This window comes from Oncorhynchus mykiss, chromosome 19 (assembly GCF_013265735.2).
Source record: "Oncorhynchus mykiss isolate Arlee chromosome 19, USDA_OmykA_1.1, whole genome shotgun sequence".
In the NCBI taxonomy this organism is placed as follows: Eukaryota; Metazoa; Chordata; class Actinopteri; order Salmoniformes; family Salmonidae; genus Oncorhynchus; species Oncorhynchus mykiss.
In genome coordinates, this window is record NC_048583.1 from 20,893,354 (window position 1) to 20,914,830 (window position 21,477).

Sequence of the window (21,477 nt, forward strand, 5' to 3'; positions counted from 1 at the left end):
GTTCATCATTCTTGTAAACAGCCCAACAGGGCTTACATACAATTGGGTGACCCAACACTTAACCTTTGGTTAATAAGATAAAGGAGTGACATGCTCCACTCTGAATACTAAACAGTCTCGTTGGGCACAAAGTTCTGAAGTGCAGTAGCATTCAAAAGTTGACCCTTTAGTTAGCCTGTTTCTGACCTCCCTCTCTCCTTTCCTCCCGGTCAGAACAAGATCATCCTGGACCCGCTGACGTTCAGCGAAGCGCGTTTCCGCCCCTCCCTGGAGGAGCGCCTGGAGAGCATCATCAGCGGCGCCGCCCTCATGGCCGACTCGTCCTGCACCCGCGACGACCGCCGCGAGCGCATCGTGGCCGAGTGCAACGCCGTCCGGCAGGCCCTGCAAGACCTGCTGAGCGAGTACATGAACAATGTGAGAACCCCTCGAAGAGGATTTTGGGTTTACCTCATATAAACACACACACACACACCTTTCCTCAGATACAGTTTGTACCACTCATGTTCTATCCCTTCTAAATCCTGTTAAAAATGTCACTACAACCACACACGCATGCACGCACGCACACACACACACACACACACACACACCACAGCTCCACTTCACACATTGCCCCATCTATCCTTTTTTCAGCGCCAGACAATTCCCCACTCTCCCGTTTACCACTAACTTGCACACTTCTCTAGTTTTACACTGTTGAAATCCATCCTCCTCTATTCTACAGTGTGATAGTGGACTGTAATGTGATGTGCACAGCGTGACACGAGAGACAAGAATGTCATGTTGGCTCCCAGCATTATTCCTCCCTATAAATCTCCTCAGTCCATAACCCCCAACTGCAGAGCAGTTTCCGACCCCCTGGTTGGGCCGTTAGATAACCCCCTAATGGCCTTGACTTTGGAGTTGAGTTACTGCAGTGAAGGAAGGTTGGCTGCAGCCACGGTGCATTCATGTGTTTCACTCACTGCACAAGGTTAGTGTGTGCTTTGCTGTGCTCAGCATCCATAGACTTCACTGCTACCAGAGCCGAAATGGGGGCTCTATCGTGTCATTTCAGCCTTGTTTTGGTTTGGCCTACAGGGCTTAGTTTGGTGACTGGGTGGCCATTTTGGATATATTAAGGGGATCATGAATGAACTTTCAGTGGTGGTGGTGGCCGTGGTGCAATTTGTTTTCAGTTATTACTTAAAGGGCCCTAGTCCTTGAGTAGGGGGTCCCTCTGAATTTTCTCTTTCCCTCCTCTTTCTCTTTATGTCCTCCTCCCTCCCTGTTTCTCTCTCTCTCTCTCTCTCTCTCTCTCTCTCTCTCTCTCTCTCTCTCTCTCTCTCTCTCTCTCTCTCTCTCTCTCTCTCTCTCTCTCTCTGTCAGCGTTTGTAGTCATTAGCAGTAGCAGAGAGCTCGGGCTCAGAGGCTTTTGAATCCCTCGTTGATCCTAAGTAGCTCATCAGCACTACCATCGTCCTCTGGGCCCAACTAGTGTGTTTACCAAAGCAATGGCCACCCACAATCTCACAGTAGAAACTCAGGCATGGGGACAACAAATATGTCTTCTGAGTTGTCTCCATTCTGTCTGTGACAGTTAGAAGGATAGTTCATGGGCGGCAGGTGGCCTAGTGGTTAGAGAGGCCAGCTAACAATCGGAGGGTTGCAAATTCTAATCCCGGGTCTGATGGGAAAAATCTGGCGGGAAGTGAGCTGGCTATATCAAATCCTAGATATCAAATCCTAGATGCCATCGCCTGCCGTTGTGCCCTTGAGTAAGGCACTTACCCACCACAACAACTGCTCCACAGGTGCCGAAGAATGGCATGCTCCCTGTAGGTCTTTCGGGCGGGATTGTGATAAAGTGGAGGTCAAATTTCCATTGGATCTTGTGAGTAATTTGACGAATGAAGTGATCTTAATCGCACACTTCATTTTGATAGTCCCCTATAGGTGATTTACAGATGTCTAAACTATCAATTCCAACTCTTTTGATATGCCACAGCTTTTTAGGGTTACAGTTAAGGGTTACATTTCAGTTTAGCGTTAGAATAAGGGTTAGGTTAAGCTAGGGTTAAGGCGAGGGTTAGGATTACTCGATAGTTAGTCAAAATGTTGTTGTTAGTTGAACATCTACCGAATTACAAACAATCTATTTTGGGACTATCCAAATAAATTTATACCAGAAAAAGGTGAGCTATAGGGGACTGACTCTGTGACAGAAAAGCTTTGATTTTGTGTAGTGGTGACGACAAGTTGCGTTTGAAACGGATGCATATTTAATGCAATAAGCAATTTGTTTCATTTTCACGTACTATTTTCACTGAATATAAATGATATCTATGAGCGGGACAGCCCTCAGAAATAATTGAGACGCTTCTGAACATCTAAAAGATGAAGTATTTGATACATGTCACAAATTTAGCGAGGAACTGACGGAATTGTCCGGTCCATTGTCCACTCATAAACTCTGGCACAGTTGTGACTGAGGTTGATTTACACTCGTTTGGTTAAACAGTCAGAAGATGTGGTAACGTTTACTCATTGTTTCTCTCTCGTCTGTGGTAGGATTGCCAGGAGCTCTTTTTAGTCACCCAAGCTGTAGTCTTCCCAACCGAAAGTTAAACAGCACATTTTCTTTCGCTAAAGCTGCTTTTGCATCGAGAATGGTAGAGGACATGTCAATGTTTCATGAATGGAAGCCGAAATGTTAAATACAGCACATCTCTGACTGTTCAGTGTGTCCTGTCGTCTGGTAGTGGTAATAGCTGTGGTATTGAAAGCTAGATTACAGCAGGTTCTCATTCCTGGGGTCTATTAAGGCTTCAGTCTCTTGTTTCCAGACGTGCACAATCAAATGCTTAAACTATTTGAAAGAAACGCAGGTACTATTTGTACCCAAGTCTGCTGTGAATGATGCAGAGCGCCAAAACGTAGAAGCGCAGACACAGTTATATGTACATTGAGTCTACGAAACATTAGTCAAAACCTGTTATTTCCTTGATGTCACTTGTTAAATCCACTTCGATCAGTTTGGGTGAAGGGGAGAAGAAAATAAGGATTTTTAAGCCTTAAGACAATTGAAACTTGGATTGTGTGTGTGCCACTCAGAGGGTGAATGGGCAAGACAAAATAATGAAGTGCCGTTGAACGGGGTATGGTGGTAGGTGCCAGGCGCACCGGTTTAATTGTGTCAGAACTACAACACGGCTAGCTTTTTCATGCTCAACAGTTTTCTTGTGTGTATCAAGAATGGTCCACCACCCAAAGGACATCCAGCCAATTTAACACACATGTGGGAAGCATTGGAGTCAGCGTGAGCCAACATCCCTATTGGAACGCTTTCGACACCTTGTAGGGCCCATTCCCTGACAAATTGGGGCTGTTTTGAGGGCAAAAAGGGTGAAACTCAAACCACACAATAATACTAGAAAAAACACTTACTAATACAGACAAAACAAACAATAATACCAGACAAAACACATAATAATACAGACAAAACACATAATAATACAGACAAAGCACACAATAAGACAGACAAAACACACAATAATAACAGACAAAACAGACATAATACCAGACAAAACACATAATAAAACAGACAAAGCAAACAATAATACCAGACAAAACACATAATAATACAGACAAAGCACACAATAAGACAGACAAAACACACAATAATAACAGACAAAACAGACATAATACCAGACAAAACACATAATAAAACAGACAAAACAATCAATAATACCAGACAAAACACATAATAATACAGACAAAACAGACAATAATACCAGACAAAACACATAATAAGACAGACAAAACACACAATAATAACAGACAAAACAGACAATAATACCAGACAAAACACATAATAATACAGACAAAACACACAATAATACAGACAAAACACACAAAAATTAGAGACAAAACACACAAGAATAACAGACAAAACAGACAATAATACCAGACAAAACACATAATAAGACAGACAAAACACACAATAATAACAGACAAAACAGACAATAATACCAGACAAAACACATAATAATACAGACAAAACACACAATAATAACAGACAAAACAGACAATAATACCAGACAAAACACACAATAATACCAGACAAAACACATAATAATTCAGACACAACACACAATAATACCAGACAAAACACACAATAATACCAGACAAAACACACAATAATACCAGACAAAACACACAATAATACCAGACAAAACACACAATAATACCAGACAAAACACACAATTATACAGATAAAACACACAATAATACAGACAACACACATCATAATATAAACAAAATGAATTATAATCTATGGACATTTTGTAGTGGTTGATGCATTTTTGTAAGGGGCAATCAAGTCTAAAATGTCTACATGGAAATGACAAACTTCAGAAGCCATTTTAAACCTGCATTTCAGGATAGTTATCCTGTTACAGGGTGGTCAAATGAAGATCCTACATCTGTATATAGGCTACCATTTCGGATGCACCCCAGAGTTGTATTTCTTCTTCCGTGGGCTCTGACAGACAGGTAGTTGATTGCAGTGCCCATTGATAGGGGATTGTGGGTAAACGGCAGTAAGCGTGAGAGTAAACACGGGTCAATAAAGTGGCGAGGTGGTCCCCTCTTCAAACACAACCTCCCGAGAGGGATTTGACAGGTCTTAAATGCCGCCGGTGAACCTCTGTCGCTCGGACACTTGGCGGTCTCTGTGGCGGGCGTCTTCTCCCTGCGATTGGATGAGGGTGGTGCGGATTGCTAAAGTGGACAGTGTGGACACGGTCACACTTGGAGGAGAGGCAGCTGCAATGTGGCCTCTGAAATAGTCACTTAACACACTAAGAGAAGCTGTGATAAAGCACTAAAGCCATATAGTTCAGTGTGCTTCTCAACCTATGGTCTGTGGACCTGCACCTGTCCCTGGCATGTTGCTGAGTGGTCATCCGATGACTGAAAAACGTCCATAGCTTACTGGTCCAAAGACCTAAGGTTACAGATGTTTTATAACACCCCAACTTTAGTCAAGTTTAGTGTGCTAGTCTGAACACACACAACACTGTTAACATCATTATTCCCCACTCCCCCTGCTCCATTCACTCCAATAATCGTTGCAGACTCCTCCTTAACCTCCCTTCTCAGAAACTTCGGACTGCGGCGGTCCACAAGGCAAGGTTAATCAATGGTGGTAGTCAGCAATAAATTAGGTCCAAGTGACAGGCGAATGTCCATACCTGTCCGGCAGCGCTGCTGATCAGTGATTGGTGACAGCGGCCCGGAGCTCCCTGGCTGAATCATCAGTATCGTCTGAATTGGTTACAGACCGATCCGACAGGACCGATCTATCAATTGATCGGCAAGAGTAATGCATTGCCGGCTTGGGTCAAGGGGCATGTTGATAGCTAGGGCTTATGGCCGGGAGGTACAGGGGTGGATGTATAGGGATGGGGCGGGGGGGGGGGGGGGTACCGTTGGGTCCCTGGGTGTGACTAGTAGACAGTAAACAGGATTTAGGGAGAGTTTAAGAGGGTTTTAATCATGCAGTTAGCGGGACGTGGCACACCAAACGGACAGCCGTTTAGGGGAGATAGATGCCTGCCCGTTTGCACACACACACACACACACACACACACACACACACACACACACACACCTCGGGGGGGTGACATGGAGAGAGCCTAATCAAGACCTGTGTGGTCTCCTCACGCACATAACACCGGGGAAATCAGTGTGTGTGCAGGTGTCTGCTATTGTAAAGCTACAGATGCCTCATCAGAGCATATCCTCTCCCCTTTCAAACAACCAGTGTTTTAAGAGTGATGGAGTGAGTGGAGTAGGAGAGAGAGAACGAGAGAGAGAGAGAGAGAGAGAGAGAGAGAGAGAGACCCTTGAGACACCGCCTGGCCCATGAGAAAGGATGGAGGGAGAGGGGGCATAAAAAAGAGAGAAGTAGATCAATACTTTTTAAGCAGGCACGAACCCAGCTGGCCAGCGTGCAGGACTCCATTACACCTGGAGGTTCTTCGGGAGGAGGCAGGCAGCTGAGACAATGGCAGTGCTCCTCTGTGCTCCTAGGTCCCGTTTCACTTGGTAGCCATTTTGTTAAAAATGTCAATTTTTGGCATGCCCTCAGTCCATCTGTCCAGGCAAAATAATACAGAGTAGGATCTCTGAGCCAGCAGCAGTATTCTCTCTGTCCTAATAACGCTGGCCATAATGGCAGGCATCAACCAAGCAGTTGTTGTCTGAATCAAAGGACCTCGATTGTCTGTCTGGTCCACTCCAAGGTCTGGTCAGTGGAGCTCGGCTGTTTGCTAATTACCCTTGTGTTTACAGTACAATATCATCTCAATGAGAGAACGACCTCCATATGCATGCACGCTCACATACACAACCCACCTGAGATTGATCGATTGCCTCCCTGTCCTGACTGTGACTCATCACCTGAGACGTGTGTGCACAATTGCGTGCGTGCGAAGGACACGTAAGGAGCAAAGGCTTGTAGTAAAATGAAGCTGAGTAATACATGACTGGAATGGATTGAGCTTAATTGGGTGTGGAGGCGCCTCCAAGCTGATCAAAGGGGATGGATGGATCAGACGCGTCTGACGTCCCAGACAATGGGCCATCAATGTGGCGGCGTGTGTTTTCTCCCTGCCACTTGCACCTCAGTACACTCTCCAATCTGAGTGTCCACATCTTTCCTGTTGTTTTCGCTCCTGAACTTTGTACTGGGCCCAAACAGGGTGGTCACAGATTGCTGCCTGCGTAGAGCTAACTACTGCCTGATCTTGCCCCTGTCTGATAATGGATAATGTCCCAGGAACCCATCCACACCAACCTTCAACCCCACATCTCTTCTGCCTTGCCTGTTTTGATGTCCCTCACAGCAGGAGCCCAACACAACCTCCCTCAAGGGAGCGCCCTCGAGAATGATTGTGTAAAAACACTATTCGGTACACCGCCTGGACATTTTCGGGGCACAGACAAAAACAAATTCAAACTCAGGTCTGGACTTTTTTCCTCAATGTACACCTTCGACATCCGAACGAAACGAAAGTCACTAATGATCTGATGCTCGGATATGGCACATCCAGCAGGCTTTCAGACTTGTTTTTAATCACCTCCCCCGAGACATTGGCGTCATTCATCAAGCTGTAGCTCTGGCTTTGTGGATAGCTCAGGTAGGATGACTTGCGTAAAAACAATGAGGATCCTACGGCAGCGGAGGTGCTGATGACGTCTTTCAGTGTTGTTAGTCTCGTTCTTTTGAAGTCTTTCGGTGTGGCTGCAGGCAAGCACTCCCCGAGAGGTGCCTGGCTCCCACCTCGCTGCGATTCAGGAAATGGGCCGACTCGCGCTGAGCGCACGATTTAAGCGCCCGGCGGCTCAATTACAGGAGTTTGGGAAAAGGAAAACGCAGCTTGACAAGTCGACGGGGCGGCAGGGGGTTGCGGGGGTTGCTGGGAAGTTTCCCAGGCTTTAGTTTTGCACCAGATGAGACAGTGGTGTGAGATGAGATGTTCAAATTACCTGCGACGTGGACTCTGCCTCACTCATGGGCTCTCTCTCTCTCGGTTTCTCTCTCGGTCTCTCTCAATTTCTGTCTGCCATTGTCTCCTTTTTCTCTCCCTTTTGTCCCTCTCTTATTCTCTTCTCTTCTCTTCTTCTTTCTCTGTGCCAGCCAGCCAGTGGTCGTCGTTTCTAGCTGGCTCATTATACACAGCTCCCTCCTGCTCCTATGTCCTCCTCCTCACACTCTGCTGTCATCTACCCACTCCTACAGTACCAGGCTTCTGATGAGGCTCCTGTCACACACACACACACACACGTGTAAAACACTGCCATGGACACACACACACACACACACACACACACACACACACACACACACACACACACACACACACTGTAAAACACTGCCATGGACACACACACACACACACACACAGACACATGTGATAGCACACACACACACACACACATATACCATGTATACTCACACATGCACACGTACACACACACACACGCAGGCACACATACTCACGCACGCACACACACACACACACACACACTTTGTTGTTATTGCTCCCACAGCCCATATTAACTTGTCAGGCTCTGCCATAGTTGCTAAACTGCCTCTCTAAGCGAGCGAGCATCAGCAATAGCTTGACACACCGCTTCAGGTGGCTAGACATGGAAAAATCTTATTAACGGCACACAATCAAGGCAGCATGCATTTCTCATAATTAAGGCCTTTCTGTCGGACTATCACTTAGCATTAGCTGAAGCCCGCGTGACGCGAGGCCCACGTTTGCCTTGATGCAGTTCCCTTTTTTGCTTACATTAGACGCACACCAATGTTTGAGGACGAGCCACTGACGAGCCGCCCGCAGCCAGCAGGAGATCCGGAACAAAGCCTGGCGTCGTGGGCGTCGTCGAGTGGCGGATGCAGCCCACCAATCGCATACACTGAAACAGATATAGATTGCATTCAGATGTACCTTGAGCGCAAGCATATTGAACTGTCATACGCCAGTTGTGCGTCAGCTTGTCTCTTCCCCCTTCTTCACAAGGCTTATTTGTAATCCAGAGGATGACAATGTACATAACTCAATCCCCACCTCCCCCATGTCGTTTTGCCCGACAAATGCTGGGGCATTCACGGCATAAACAAACCGACAAATACAAAACTGTAGGCTAATGACGCAGGCTGGCAGTGGTTTCTCCCTCTCTAAACCTCTCAAGACTGTTTGAGAGCCTGAGAGGTTGGTATGAACCTACACAGGATGTTGAAGCCCTTCTTTAGTGAAGAGCTACCTACCTTGTAATCAATTAACCTTATGGACACCAAATGGACATCCTTGAGCGTCCTCTCCAGTTTGGTTACACACTACATGACCAAAAGTATGTGGACACTTGCTCAAAGTACTAAGCCACCCAAGCTCACAGAACGTGAGTGCTAAAGCGCGTAGCAGTTAAATATTGTGTGTCCTTGGTTACAACACTTACTACTGAGTTCCAAACGGCCTCTGGAAGCGACGTCAGCGCAATAACTATTCGCCGGGAGCTTCAGGAAGTGAGTTTCCATGGCCGAGCAGCCGCAGACAAGCCTAATATCACCATGTGCAATGCCAATGTGTTGGCTTGAGTGGTGTAAAGCTCACCGCCATTGGAGTCTGGAGCAGTGGAAACGCATTCTCTGGAGTGATGAATCACGCTTCACCATCTGAAAGTCCGGCGGACTAATCTGGGTTTCGGCGGATGCCAGGAGAACGCTATCAAAGAGATAAATTATGTACATCATCTATATACAGTATATATTTGTATGTATATCTATTGTGAGTTCTGAGGATGTGGTGTTCTCCTGATCTGCATTTGACAAGTGAATGCGTACAGTTCATCCTCGGGCCATGACAGCACATCCGACATTAAGGCTTTGACACGTACGAACACACGGGTGCCATCGTTGTACATTGGTCCGAGCAGCGTACGCTCAAACCGGTATGATTAGAACACTTATTTAGTACCGTCCGAGTTACAATTGACGCAACAGTCAGCAGTTATGTTCTCAATGTGAGCAGTTTACAGCGTAACACAATTCTTATTCAAACCGGACAATTTAGGCTACATTGGTCATGGCGCTAACTGAGGAAAGAGTGACCTAACACAAGCGGTCATATTTAGCTAACTCTCGGCTGACAGCAACCAAATTATGAATTAGCTAATAGCAATTACTATTTTGCAATTAATCACATGACGGTGTGACCTCACCAGTGATCGAAATAATTGAGTAAAACACTTTCAGAAAATCTAAAGTAATCCGAGATGGGTAGTTTGTGTGCGTCCTTAGTTTTTTAGCGTCAACCAAAGATAAGAGGTGACAAGATGCGTTGGGGTCTGTTTGCAGAATGCAAGGGGGTGTGTCACCTACCATCATTCACTTCTGGAAATGTACTTGAAAGATGAGGGAGCCATCCCTTCACCTCGTTTTGTTTGAAAGGTGAAATGAAGGTGAAAGGTTAAAAGGTTGAAATAAAAGGTGAAATAAAAAAATAAAAAGGTGAAATAAAGGTGAAATATATATTCATTTTTTTTATTTTTTAAATAACATCATTGGTCTTGATCATGCATTGCATGATGTCAACCAACATGGCGCCCCACACAACTGCCAATCAGCTTAGCGTTAGCGCATGATCAGTACAGCCCTCTACGGAAGAAATGACATAATATACAGAAACTATAATGATAAGGCATTAAGGCACTTACTGTGATAGGAATGCACACACGTCCAAATGTATAATCAGCATGCAATGCGCCAGCTGGAAAATGTGCCAGGAATAAAAAAAAGGTTTGTGCTTAGGCTCTTGTCCAGCTCAGTAAAGCCTCAAACGTAATTGTCCGTAACAGTGAAATGGGCTACTTCCATGCGAATTAAGGAGGAGACGGAACACGCCTCAATTCAAACTGTTGTTGAAACTTGTCCGACAATCATTTCAATTGAACAAGTTCAAACATAGCCTACAAGATGATTAGCAGGCAGCGTGCCTTGGTTTGAGGGCAGCCTGGGTTTAACTGTCCTGTTGTGTAATCGTCACATCTTGGAACAGTGGGTGGATTCTGACACGGGGCTCGTAAAAACAAAAACTCATGCTTGGTCGACCGTTAGAGATATTTGGGACTCACGCGTCAAACGGTTCATGAACAGTATCCAATGTTGAATAGCCATTGACTTCGGGCTTAATCTTAAAGGCTTAGTAGGACGACAGTGTCACTTTATGTCATATGCTTCAGTGTGGAACACATCCCTACGGAGCCTGGTCTAAAGATATGTCATTTAGCCTTTGAGCGATATTTGAGATGTTTGGGGCACTTTAAATTCTACCTCGGGACTCTCAGTAGACTGGTAGAAGACTCTGCAGTACGTTTTTTTGTAGAAGTGAATCCATAAGGACTACACGGGGCCTCGGGGCCAGAGTATCAGATTGCTGTTTGCCGGATAATTCCCACTGTGTAACGATCTGTTCCCCAAAGGACCTACCTGTCACACTGCCTCCCCCCAGCTCCCTCTCATCGAATTGGAAGTGGAACCAGATGAATTATCGAGCTGCGCTCTCCTCTCCTCACCACGCCAAAGTTAAGAAAGAACTACTCGAGAGATGAAGAAGGAGGAATGGAGTGTCTGCCCTTACCTACCTCTTGACACTGATTAGAAGGTGAGGAGAAGTCTGACGCTTAGAAGCCGATATGCAAATCCAGATTGACCAAAGAAATAAGTAATGAAAGTAATAAGTAAGTAATGGTTTGAAGAGGTGGAGCCGACGGAGAAGAAGGAGAATGACAACAACGACTGCCGCGGCTGTTCGTGGGGTGTAATTGAAGCAAACACATGGTCTAAAAGTCAGTTTATTCCCTCCGTGTCTTTGCTTACAGCAAAGCAGTTGTCGTGACTACCAGTGTAAATGCGCTGGCGTCCCAATAATACCGCATTTTAGCACTTGGAGGTCGCCTGGGTTAGGTAATAAAATGCTCTCTCAAGCTTAGTGTCCTGTTCCCCCTCTCGCTCTTCCTCTCCTCCTCATCTTCCTCACTCGCTCCCTCCCTCCATTCATCCTCCCGTCGGGACCTTCCCTTCTGTCACACTCGGGCAACATGCGGCTCGTTGAACGCCCCACGCTGGGTGATAAATCACAGCGCTCCCCACGGCGTCCCGTGGCCCCTCCCCTTCCATCTGTCAACACCCTAATGCGTCGCCACTGCCGCCACAAGCTGCACTCTCCCGTTTTGCTCCGAACAAAAAATAACCCTGGCATCGCAAAGACTTAACTGCTACAGCAATCCATCAGCCCCCCTTGTAGCCCCACGACCCCCCCCCCCCCCCCCCCCCCCCACTCAAAGGCACCATCTTGGAGGGTGAAGACGAGACGGTGAACTGGCTGACCTAAGAGTTGTTAATTCAAGAAAAGGGAGTGTGTGGTTTCAATCACGGCCCTCCGGGGCTCCACCGCTCCAGAGGCAGTCCTTCACCGTCCGTCTCCTCCCCCAAGAAGAGAGGGAGACAGCTGGGGGAACTGACCCACAGTGATCACTGTCCTCCATCCAGGACAGCAGGACCACCTGCCCGTGGAGAGCACAGATACCCAAACAGACCACGGAATAAAGCTCTCAGACTCACAAACAGCTCTCAAGGTGTTCCTCAAGGTGCTCCTGTTTTTTCACAACTCTGGCATCTTCCCCGGCAACCGTCATCCCTGAGAGCAAACGTGGTCTAATAAAACAGTTCAAGAAAAGTCTTTGGATGGACCTTGGGGATGGACCTATCTTTGTTCTTCTTGTTCTCTTTCCTCAGAAAATAATAAACTCCCCTCCTACCCAAGGCTGACATTTTGAGGCCCTCTTTGATAGTTCCTCAAAAGAGCGAGAAATCATTATTCGCAGAGGTTATTGGCAGCTTCCTAATTCAGTCCTCTTCCCAGATAATTCAAGCGTGGCACCGGGAGAAGTGGAGTTTATAATTCCCCAGCCTTTTCATTAATTTGCTGTCCGTGTTAGCCGCCCATGGTAATCAGGAAAATAAAATAGGCCCAGAGATTGATAATAAATCACAGTGTGACTCGGTGTTGTCTGCTAGCGCTCTGGTGTATTACGGTGAGGTGATGAGACAAAAAACGGGCTTCAGATTTCTCATTCACCCAGAGTCGGGGTGTTATCCCTTTTCGCTCCCATGTGTTTGTGTGTGTTCTCGCTCTCATGCTATCTCTATTCAATCTCTCTCTTTTCTCTCTCTCTCTCTCTCTCTCTCTCTTTCCCTCTTTTATTTTATGTAGTGGGTTACCAATTCCAATGTCCTGTCTATAGTTTTCTTTCAAAAAGGGACTTTGACTCACTCCGTCTCTCTTTTTCTTTCGGCCTCTCTCAATATCCCTTTGTCTCCTTTTTTCTCCCCTCTATCCCTGTCTCTGTCTCGTTCTCTCTCAGACTATTCAAATGACATGTTCTTTTTCTATTTCTTATATTTCTACACAATATTTATTTATTAATTTCTCTCACTGTAACCCTTAGAATGTTTTAATTTCTAACCAACTAATATCAATATCCTGGCGTTTTGGAATGGGCTGCTGGGAATCTCTCAGTTCCGCTGTGCTCTGTGTTACAGAGTTAGGGGAAAACCCTGAGCTTATTTGGAGGAAATGTATGCCATGTAGGTGGTTTGTGATGATCCAAGGGGCCAGGGTTCTCTCAACCTTTGCCAAATTATAAAGCAAAGAAATGCCCCGGGTTCCCATTGCAATCAAGAGGTTAACAGGGTAGAGGGTATCCCATGCCACCTTCGGGCTGTCCTTAGCTCAATTTGGTTTATTTTGTTTTTTTCCCCCAGGGCCATTAAAATCATATCACATCACATTGAGCAGTCTACTAGAAAGCATCATCTACAGATTGTTAGCAGGGACCCAGCAAGCACATTTGGTTCTTTGGAAGTTGTAAGAACGTCTGTTTTTGGGTTGTATTTATCTGTAATTGCGTGTATGTAAAGGGTCTATCTGTCGACTTGCTATAGTGGCATTTATAGGTACCTAATGTTTTTATTCTAATTTGTGTACTAAAACACAAACACCTCAGGATGCAGTTCCTTGCTCTGGGTGTCTGCATTGTATAGCACACTGTCTGTGAGCTGGTGCACAACAGATACTTCCTGCTTTAATAATGGTGGGAGAAAGCAGACCGCCTGCCGTCCCACACACACACACACTCTGCCCCAATTAGACTCGTTCAGCTAGAAATGGAGAACACCCAAAGCGCGCCAGACAGACAGCCAGGCTACACCACCACAAACAACCAGCAGTTCCTCGCCGTCCCACCCCTCTCTGCCCCACACCGCGTAGCCATCTCTGATGGAGATCAAATTAACTTCAGACGTATTAATGGAATCAAAGGCTCTCAGATCCTGGTTGCCTATTGCATTAGAGATCACCCTTTTCCTCCTCCGTCTCCCACTTCGGACTCCCTCCCCCCTTTCCCCAGGCCCATAAGAGCTGGCAGCCTTGAGCGGCCGCTAACACGATTGACATTGATAGGTGGATCAAACTATGGAATCAAGCGTAATTGCATTAAGCGAGCAGACATGGATCCGGGGACCTGGGCCTGTAACTGCATTAGGGCTTCTACATATGTTAGCGTTATGGATGCAGTGACCAAATGCAATGGGCGCTCAAGCATGGAGGCCATTATTTGCAGAACACCGGGGGTGGGGGCTGCCGAGGGGATGGGAGGGGGAGAGTCAAATGTACTCTGTGGTACAAAGGGAAGCCGAGCAGAACTGTTCAATCAGAAAGTACGGGGGGCGGGGGGAAGGAAAAAAGGAGATGAGTGATAGAGGGAGAGAGTGAGAGTAGAGAGAGAGAGGAATACATTTCAACCAAAAGGTGCTATGAGCTATTACCCCTCACACAACTTAATATAGAAGGTCCATAAAAGGCCATATTGCATATCGAACATGGATTTACCCATTTTAAACCTCCACTTCTCAAATACAAATCGAATCGAAAGCCAGCCTAAAACCCCAAACAGCAAGCAATGCAGGTGTAGAAGCACGGTGTCTAGGAAAAACTCCCACTCTCCTCGCTCTGAGTATCATAATACCCAACCAGTGATACAAGTTTGACCTGCGGTGAGGCACATGGAGAGCTCCTAGTAGAGTGCCTATCTCTCCTAGTCCCTAGTAGAGTGCCTATCTCTTCTAGTCCCTAGTAGAGTGCCTATCTCTCCTAGTCCCTAGTAGAGTGCCTATCTCTCCTAGTCCCTAGTAGAGTGCCTATCTCTCCTAGTCCCTAGTAGAGTGCCTATCTCTCCTAGTCCCTAGAAGCCTTTCTCTGTGTTTATGCCTGAGCATCGAAATCATCAGCACTTGACAGAGCGCTGACCCCGTACTGCACTGCACTCTCCATTCCCATCCAGCCTCTGCTGTGTCATCAGTAGCACAAGGTTTGTCTCTGTCTCTGCCCTCGATGGGGCATTGGCCTTTGGTGAATTGGGGTGCGACTTAAGACTTGTTTTCAGTGTAACTCACATATGGAACAACGCGGTTAGGTTGGAGATCTTTTTTATTGTCTTCAAGGCTACGTACACACACACACACACACACACACACACACACACATCAAAGTTTCCCTTGAGTCTTTAGTCCGAAAGGGCACACAAAGACAACCTCCACGTCAATGGATGTCAGGCTGAATCCTCCCGCTCTCTCAGGATGGATCCTTTCCCCTTTGCTCTTGCCCCCCCCCGCCCCCCCCCCGTCCTCCTTTATGAAGTATATTTACCATAACTCAATAGCTGCCGTAGCCTCCACAACCTGCTCATTAACAATGTATCGACAGTTTCTTCCCGATGCAGGAGGGCCTGTCTCTTTCTATGTCATCAGCTTAGCGGTAGCCGCCAGTGTGTCCACTGTGCAACGCAGTGGAGATTTTCTCACAGGATTAGCGCTTAGCTAACTGGGGGCCTGTCCTGCTCGCCTGCCTGAATCCAGTATGTGCCTGAATCCAGTATCTGAATCCAGTATCTGAATCCAGTATTTCTTATGGGGAAATAAGGCTTGTTTTACTGCCCGGCCGTCCACCTAGGCAGTAACTCAACACCTTCCAATGTCTTTGAGAGGTTGTTATTCTCATTAGAACCATATGTGAGCTTTTTATGGGTTACCCCCCCTCTCCCTGACATAGCTTCAGTTGACACATTAACACGTGTAGTCAATGTTCAACCTTTATGTTTTAATAGGGCGAGGACGGTGTATATTTTTTGTTGTTGTATTGATCTTGTGTGTGAATAAGAGACGTCTGGGGGTTTGTATGGATTTCTGGCTGCCATAGGCATGGAATGAAATGTACTTTGCTTATGAAGGTCAGTTCAGATACAGCCATAAACTACATGATCTTACTTCACCAGCCTTTTTTACAAATAAATATTCCTTGTATTACTTTTCAGAAACGTATGTGGAATTTCACGCGACGAAAGAAATCCATTGTATGATGTGCATGTGTTTGTGTATTTAATGTCTGTTTTAAGGGGCAGTCTTGTTGAGGGAAGGGTTTTTAATTAGGTTCCATAAAAATAACTAGTTGTTATTATTACAGGCACAACTGTCACTGGTTTGAGAGGAGGAGGCAGTCGCAGGTTTAGAGCTACTGAGTTTATTTAAGCACCATAGATCAAAGCGGGACGAAACCCAAACGCTGTTGTGCTCAGAATATATCTTCATAAACGACAAGGCACAGGGCGAACCCAAAGTGCAAAATATAAAGTACTCAGGAAGTAGTTTGAGCGATTCCTCTCAGGAAAACAAGTAACGGCCAACAATGACCGACAAAGACAAATGGCAGAGGGAGTATATATATACAGTGATAGAGTGGGGATTGGAAGCAGGTGTGTGTAATGATGACGAGACAAGTCCGGGGTTGATGAGTGAAGGGCGTTTGCCAGCAGTAGGTTCAGCAGCAGCTAGAAGGCTGGCGACACCGAATGCCTGAGCTGGACAGTAGAGGGAGCCAAAGCGAAGGCTAGTGTGACAAACAACGCCTTGGGGGTCATTTAGCTGTTTGATTTTGAATTTTAGGACCCCTTTAGGTATAGAAAAAATACATGTTATTTGTTTAAATATTGATTTTGGCCTTTACCGCTAAAGCCCATAGAAATGTTTGACCCTTTTTTTGGGGTAGGCAGAAAACTACCTTCATACTTCCATTCATTTAAAAAAATCGGGTACTGGTTACCTTCAGACGAGTCCTGTGACACTTGTGGTGATCGTAGAGCAAAACGGAGAACACCATCGTGCTCGTGAGATACTACCCTTTCCATACAGTTGTCCTTAGTTTTGTAGGTCAAACCGTTCGGATGCCACAGACGTTTACATGACCGTTTTTTGGGATGTCTCATGGTCAGACAGACACCGCTCTAACTCTCCCACCTTTCACTGCAGATGTGGCTGTGCGACACTGGCAGATGAGACGCATCCATTACAACCCCCCAAAAAAACGATACCTCTTATCTTAAACTGACCAATTTTGATGTGCATTTTTTTGGTTGTGTAACTTAGATTGACACATGGGGTACGTCAATCCACTCTAGGGGGTTGATTGTACAACCAGCCTGTCACTTTTGCTACCACAGTGGCAAGGTGTTATTGTATGTAGTGTATGTCCTTAGAGGCGTGCCTCTGAATGGAGCTGCTGGTTCGCAGTGCAAAGCCAAGAGATTTACACCCTCCCTGGGCCACAAGGTTCAATGAGGGTCTGGTGCTTGTAGAGTCCCCCCCCCCCCCCCCCCCCCAGCCCGAAGGCCCTTTTCTTGCCTCGGCCCTGGGAAGCTCCATTTCACGGGAAGCAAGCACGGTAATTGTCCCCGCCTGCCAGGGCCTCTCTCTAAAAAAAATATATTGGCCAAAATCTGAAGGCTTACGGATTCTAGGAAAGTGTGAATTGCAGAAGCAATGTAGCCGGGAACAGCCCTGAGCGCTATAGGCCTGACGGGGGAGGCCCAAAGAAACAGAGCAACATGAAGACCAACGGCATTGTAAACTGAAGGTGCCGACCAGCACAACAGATAAGATCAACTTTCACCCCCCACTCTTGACATCAACATAAAATAGTCAAATAAAAAGTGCAGCACGGGCCCACGATAAGTCCAGCTCAGGGATTCAAACCAGTGACCTTTCAATTACTGGCCCAATGCTCTTAACCACTAGTCGCCCTGCCACACTGTAGAGCCACCGCTATTGTTCTTATCGACGGGCTTCTTCCTCAAGCTATAAGGAGCTGTCCGTTCCGCTTTATCTGATAAACCCCCCCTGGCCTCCTCCTTTGAAATTACTGAGCCTATTAGTCTATATGCTTTATGGCCAAGGACTATAAACGCAGGGTGGGAAAAGGGAAGATAGGAATGGTAGTTGGTTGCATTTTATTGCTTCACTAAATAGCCGTTTAAGAATGGAGGCATCTAAAGATATAGGCCATGTGACCAACCGATAGAGGAGACTGTAGCAGCTTGACGTTTCATACACAGGCACGTAAAGATATAGGCCATGTGACCAACCGATAGAGGAGATTGTAGCAGCTTGACGTTTCATACACAGGTATGTAAAGATATAGGCCATGTGACCAACCGATAGAGGAGACTGTAGCAGCTTGACGTTTCATACACAGGCATGTAAAGATATAGGCCATGTGACCAACCGATAGAGGAGACTGTAGCAGCTTGGCGTTTCATGCACAGGCATGTAAAGATATAGGCCATGTGACCAACCGATAGAGGAGACTGTAGCAGCTTGACGTTTCATGCACAGGCACGTAAAGATATAGGCCATGTGACCAACCGATAGAGGAGACTGTAGCAGCTTGACGTTTCATACACAGGCACGTAAAGATATAGGCCATGTGACCAACCGATAGAGGAGACTGTAGCAGCTTGACGTTTCATACACAGGCACGTAAAGATATAGGCCATGTGACCAACCGATAGAGGAGACTGTAGCAGCTTGACGTTTCATACACAGGCACGTAAAGATATAGGCCATGTGACCAACCGATAGAGGAGACTGTAGCAGCTTGACGTTTCATGCACAGGCACGTAAAGATATAGGCCATGTGACCAACCGCTAGAGGAGACTGTAGCAGCTTGACGTTTCATACACAGGCACGTAAAGATATAGGCCATGTGACCAACCGATAGAGGAGACTGTAGCAGCTTGACGTTTCATACACAGGCACGTAAAGATATAGGCCATGTGACCAACCGATAGAGGAGACTGTATATATATATATGTATTTTTTTTTTTATCTTTCGTTTACTACGACGTATTGAAACACTGGACATGTGTCTTCAATTAGACTGAAAATAATAAGCCGTGCCAAGGCCCAAACCCGACGGTTTTGGTTGTAATTGTACGACAAAGAAGAATATCTCTATTGATTAGCGATGGATACTCTCCCGATTGGCCCATGGAAAAATCTGATCAGGCAAACACCTACCCCTTCATTCTCCAGGAAAGACACATAGTAAAATACAGTCCAGATTTGTCCTTTTCTTTTGCATTTCTCCCTTCCGTCCTTTCATGAAAGCCATGGTATTAATGAGCCAGGGTTCTTGGGAGGGTCACAGACCCAGAGCAGTTCACTCTGGAGCAGGGCAGAGGGCTCCGGCTATTTTCTTGGCCCATCTGATGTTGCCACACACTGAATATCCCTTTATGAGAACTCTCTGTGACTAAGAATTCATGTGTACGTATTAAACATGGCAAATAAACGTTGAGCTTGAGTTAGGACTGGGATCTTTTATAGCGGCCCGAATCTGACTTAATACAAAGGAGCGACACACATAAACCCTCCTCTGTGCCATGACTTGTGCTTCTCTGCAAATGAAAACGAGAGTGGGCGAATCTCATGATAAGATGAGAACCAGTGTACACTGATGTTGACATTGTGTGTGCATAACTTGAATTTGCCAACTCACATTCACCCCTTTCCCTAACAACCTCTTTCATCTCCCAGACCTTGGCTTCAGTGTGCTTTCCACATGTCTTTGGCCTAGTTAGGATAATTAGATGTTTTAGATTTGTAGATGGATTTTAGCATTTTCTCCACTTTGATATTAGGGCCTAGAACTGTGTGTCTGAATAATTATGCTCAGCACATTTCAAAAAGACCTTTTGAACTGCAAGTGTATTAGATTTTGGGTGGGCACACTGTCTGCCTGGAGGTGCTTGTAATAGCTGTGCACTTACATTTTCCCATTTCTTTTTGAGAAAGGGAGAGAGGCAGAGCAATTGGATCAGAGAATAGATTGAGCAACAGGGCGAAATTAGGGATCAGGCCCGGGTCCAAATAGTATCGGTTTTCTTTCAAATACTCAATTTACTTTTAACTCCTTGGACTTTTCTCCAGGTGTTTACGAGCCTCCTTAAAGGAGGGAGGTGCAGGAATCAGGAGCAGGAGAACAAGGAAGTCCCAGTGGCACAATCGTTTATTTAACACGTCCCAACTCAGCAACAACATGGGGGAGAATACGCCCAAACGAGGTCGCCACCCACAGGGGAATAAACATTACACACGGAGGAGAAACCTCTACTCCTAAACACATACCAACCGGTACCAACTGCCGTGTAAAAGCAAACCCAGTGGTGCAGATACGCACCCCTAACAAAGATACCACAGCAAACAATCCCCGCACAAAGACTAGCAGGCAGCGGAGGTAAATAAACCCCCCAAAATCATCAACTAGTAGGACACAGGTGAAACAATACAGACAGACACAAACGAAAAGGAAAAATGGATCGGTGGCAACTAGTAGGCCAGCGACGACAACCGCAGAGCACCACCCGAACAGGGAGAGGAGCCACCTTTGGTGGAAGTCGTGACACCAGGACCGTGCACCACTTTGGTGTGGCAGGTGATCAATGTGAAAAAGCCCCCCCCCCCCCCCCCCCCCCCATTGTTTTGTATAATTCACCATTCACCAAAAAAGCGAGGCAAACTAGAACCACTTATTAATGGGAGTTTAAAAGAACCAGTACTTATTTTCTAGAACTGCTACTGGGGGTAGGCTATATCAGACGAGCATAGCTAATGTAGGCTAGATGAATCAGCTTGTTAGGCTGTGTCATCAAAACAAGCTGACTTGTCGTTACTTGAGTAGAATTTGTTTTGCTACTGACAAACCGTCAAACTGCACGTTGCCCCCCTTCCCTGTCCCTGACCGTGAGACAACAAATGCTAGCGATTTTAAAGTAAGGCAGTGGCATTCATTTCAAACCCGCCGCCCTGCACAGGTGGGAAGCTTGTGCATGCGACGAGGACAAGTGCAGCGACACAGTGCCACGCTCGCAGAAGGGCGGACTTTTTTCATGATGAATGAGTTCATGAGACATTTAAAGTTACAGGAGAGTAAAGAGACATGACATTTCACATGAGGGGAAAAAGGGGGTAGGTGCTCCAGCACCCATTGGGCTCTATCTGTCCATGTGCCTTTTCTTCTCAATGAGAAATAAATACCCCCATTTTGTCTGAAGGCTTTTTGGTTATTCAAAGTTCACCAGTAACTGTGGTAGTTAGTTAGGCAACAGCCATCTGCTTTGCATATGTGTAATTAACATGGCTAATGGAAATGTGTCTCGTAACAGACTGCACCGGGTCCCTAATTGGATTTGCAATTCACTGTCTCTCCCAATGGGCATACAGCAGTCAGAGAGGGCTAATATAGCAGAACCTGGGGTGGTTGTTTTCAATGGTGTTGCTTTCACACCATCCAATTCATACACGGACACTCTGTCTCTGCACATTAAGATAGTATCATTGACAGTCCCTTGCTCCGTGCTGTTGGTGCCAGTCCCAATTATATTCCTACCTGAAAGAGCCAGATTGCTAGCAAGTTTGTTCGTAATGGAACAAAGTGCAAACCCCGCCCTGATAGCAAACCCCGCCCTGA

General features: G+C 46.1%; 1 protein-coding gene across 2 annotated transcripts in view; it reads left to right on the plus strand.

The window, feature by feature from the left end:
* LOC110497517 (catenin alpha-2) overlaps nucleotides 1-21,477 on the plus strand; it is a 663,050-nt gene that overhangs the window by 224,459 nt on the left and 417,114 nt on the right. For both annotated transcript variants that reach the window (XM_036954442.1, XM_036954443.1), the window contains exon 7: nucleotides 214-417. In XM_036954442.1, the coding sequence (XP_036810337.1) occupies nucleotides 214-417 (204 nt within the window). The remainder of the gene's footprint in view (nucleotides 1-213; nucleotides 418-21,477) is intronic.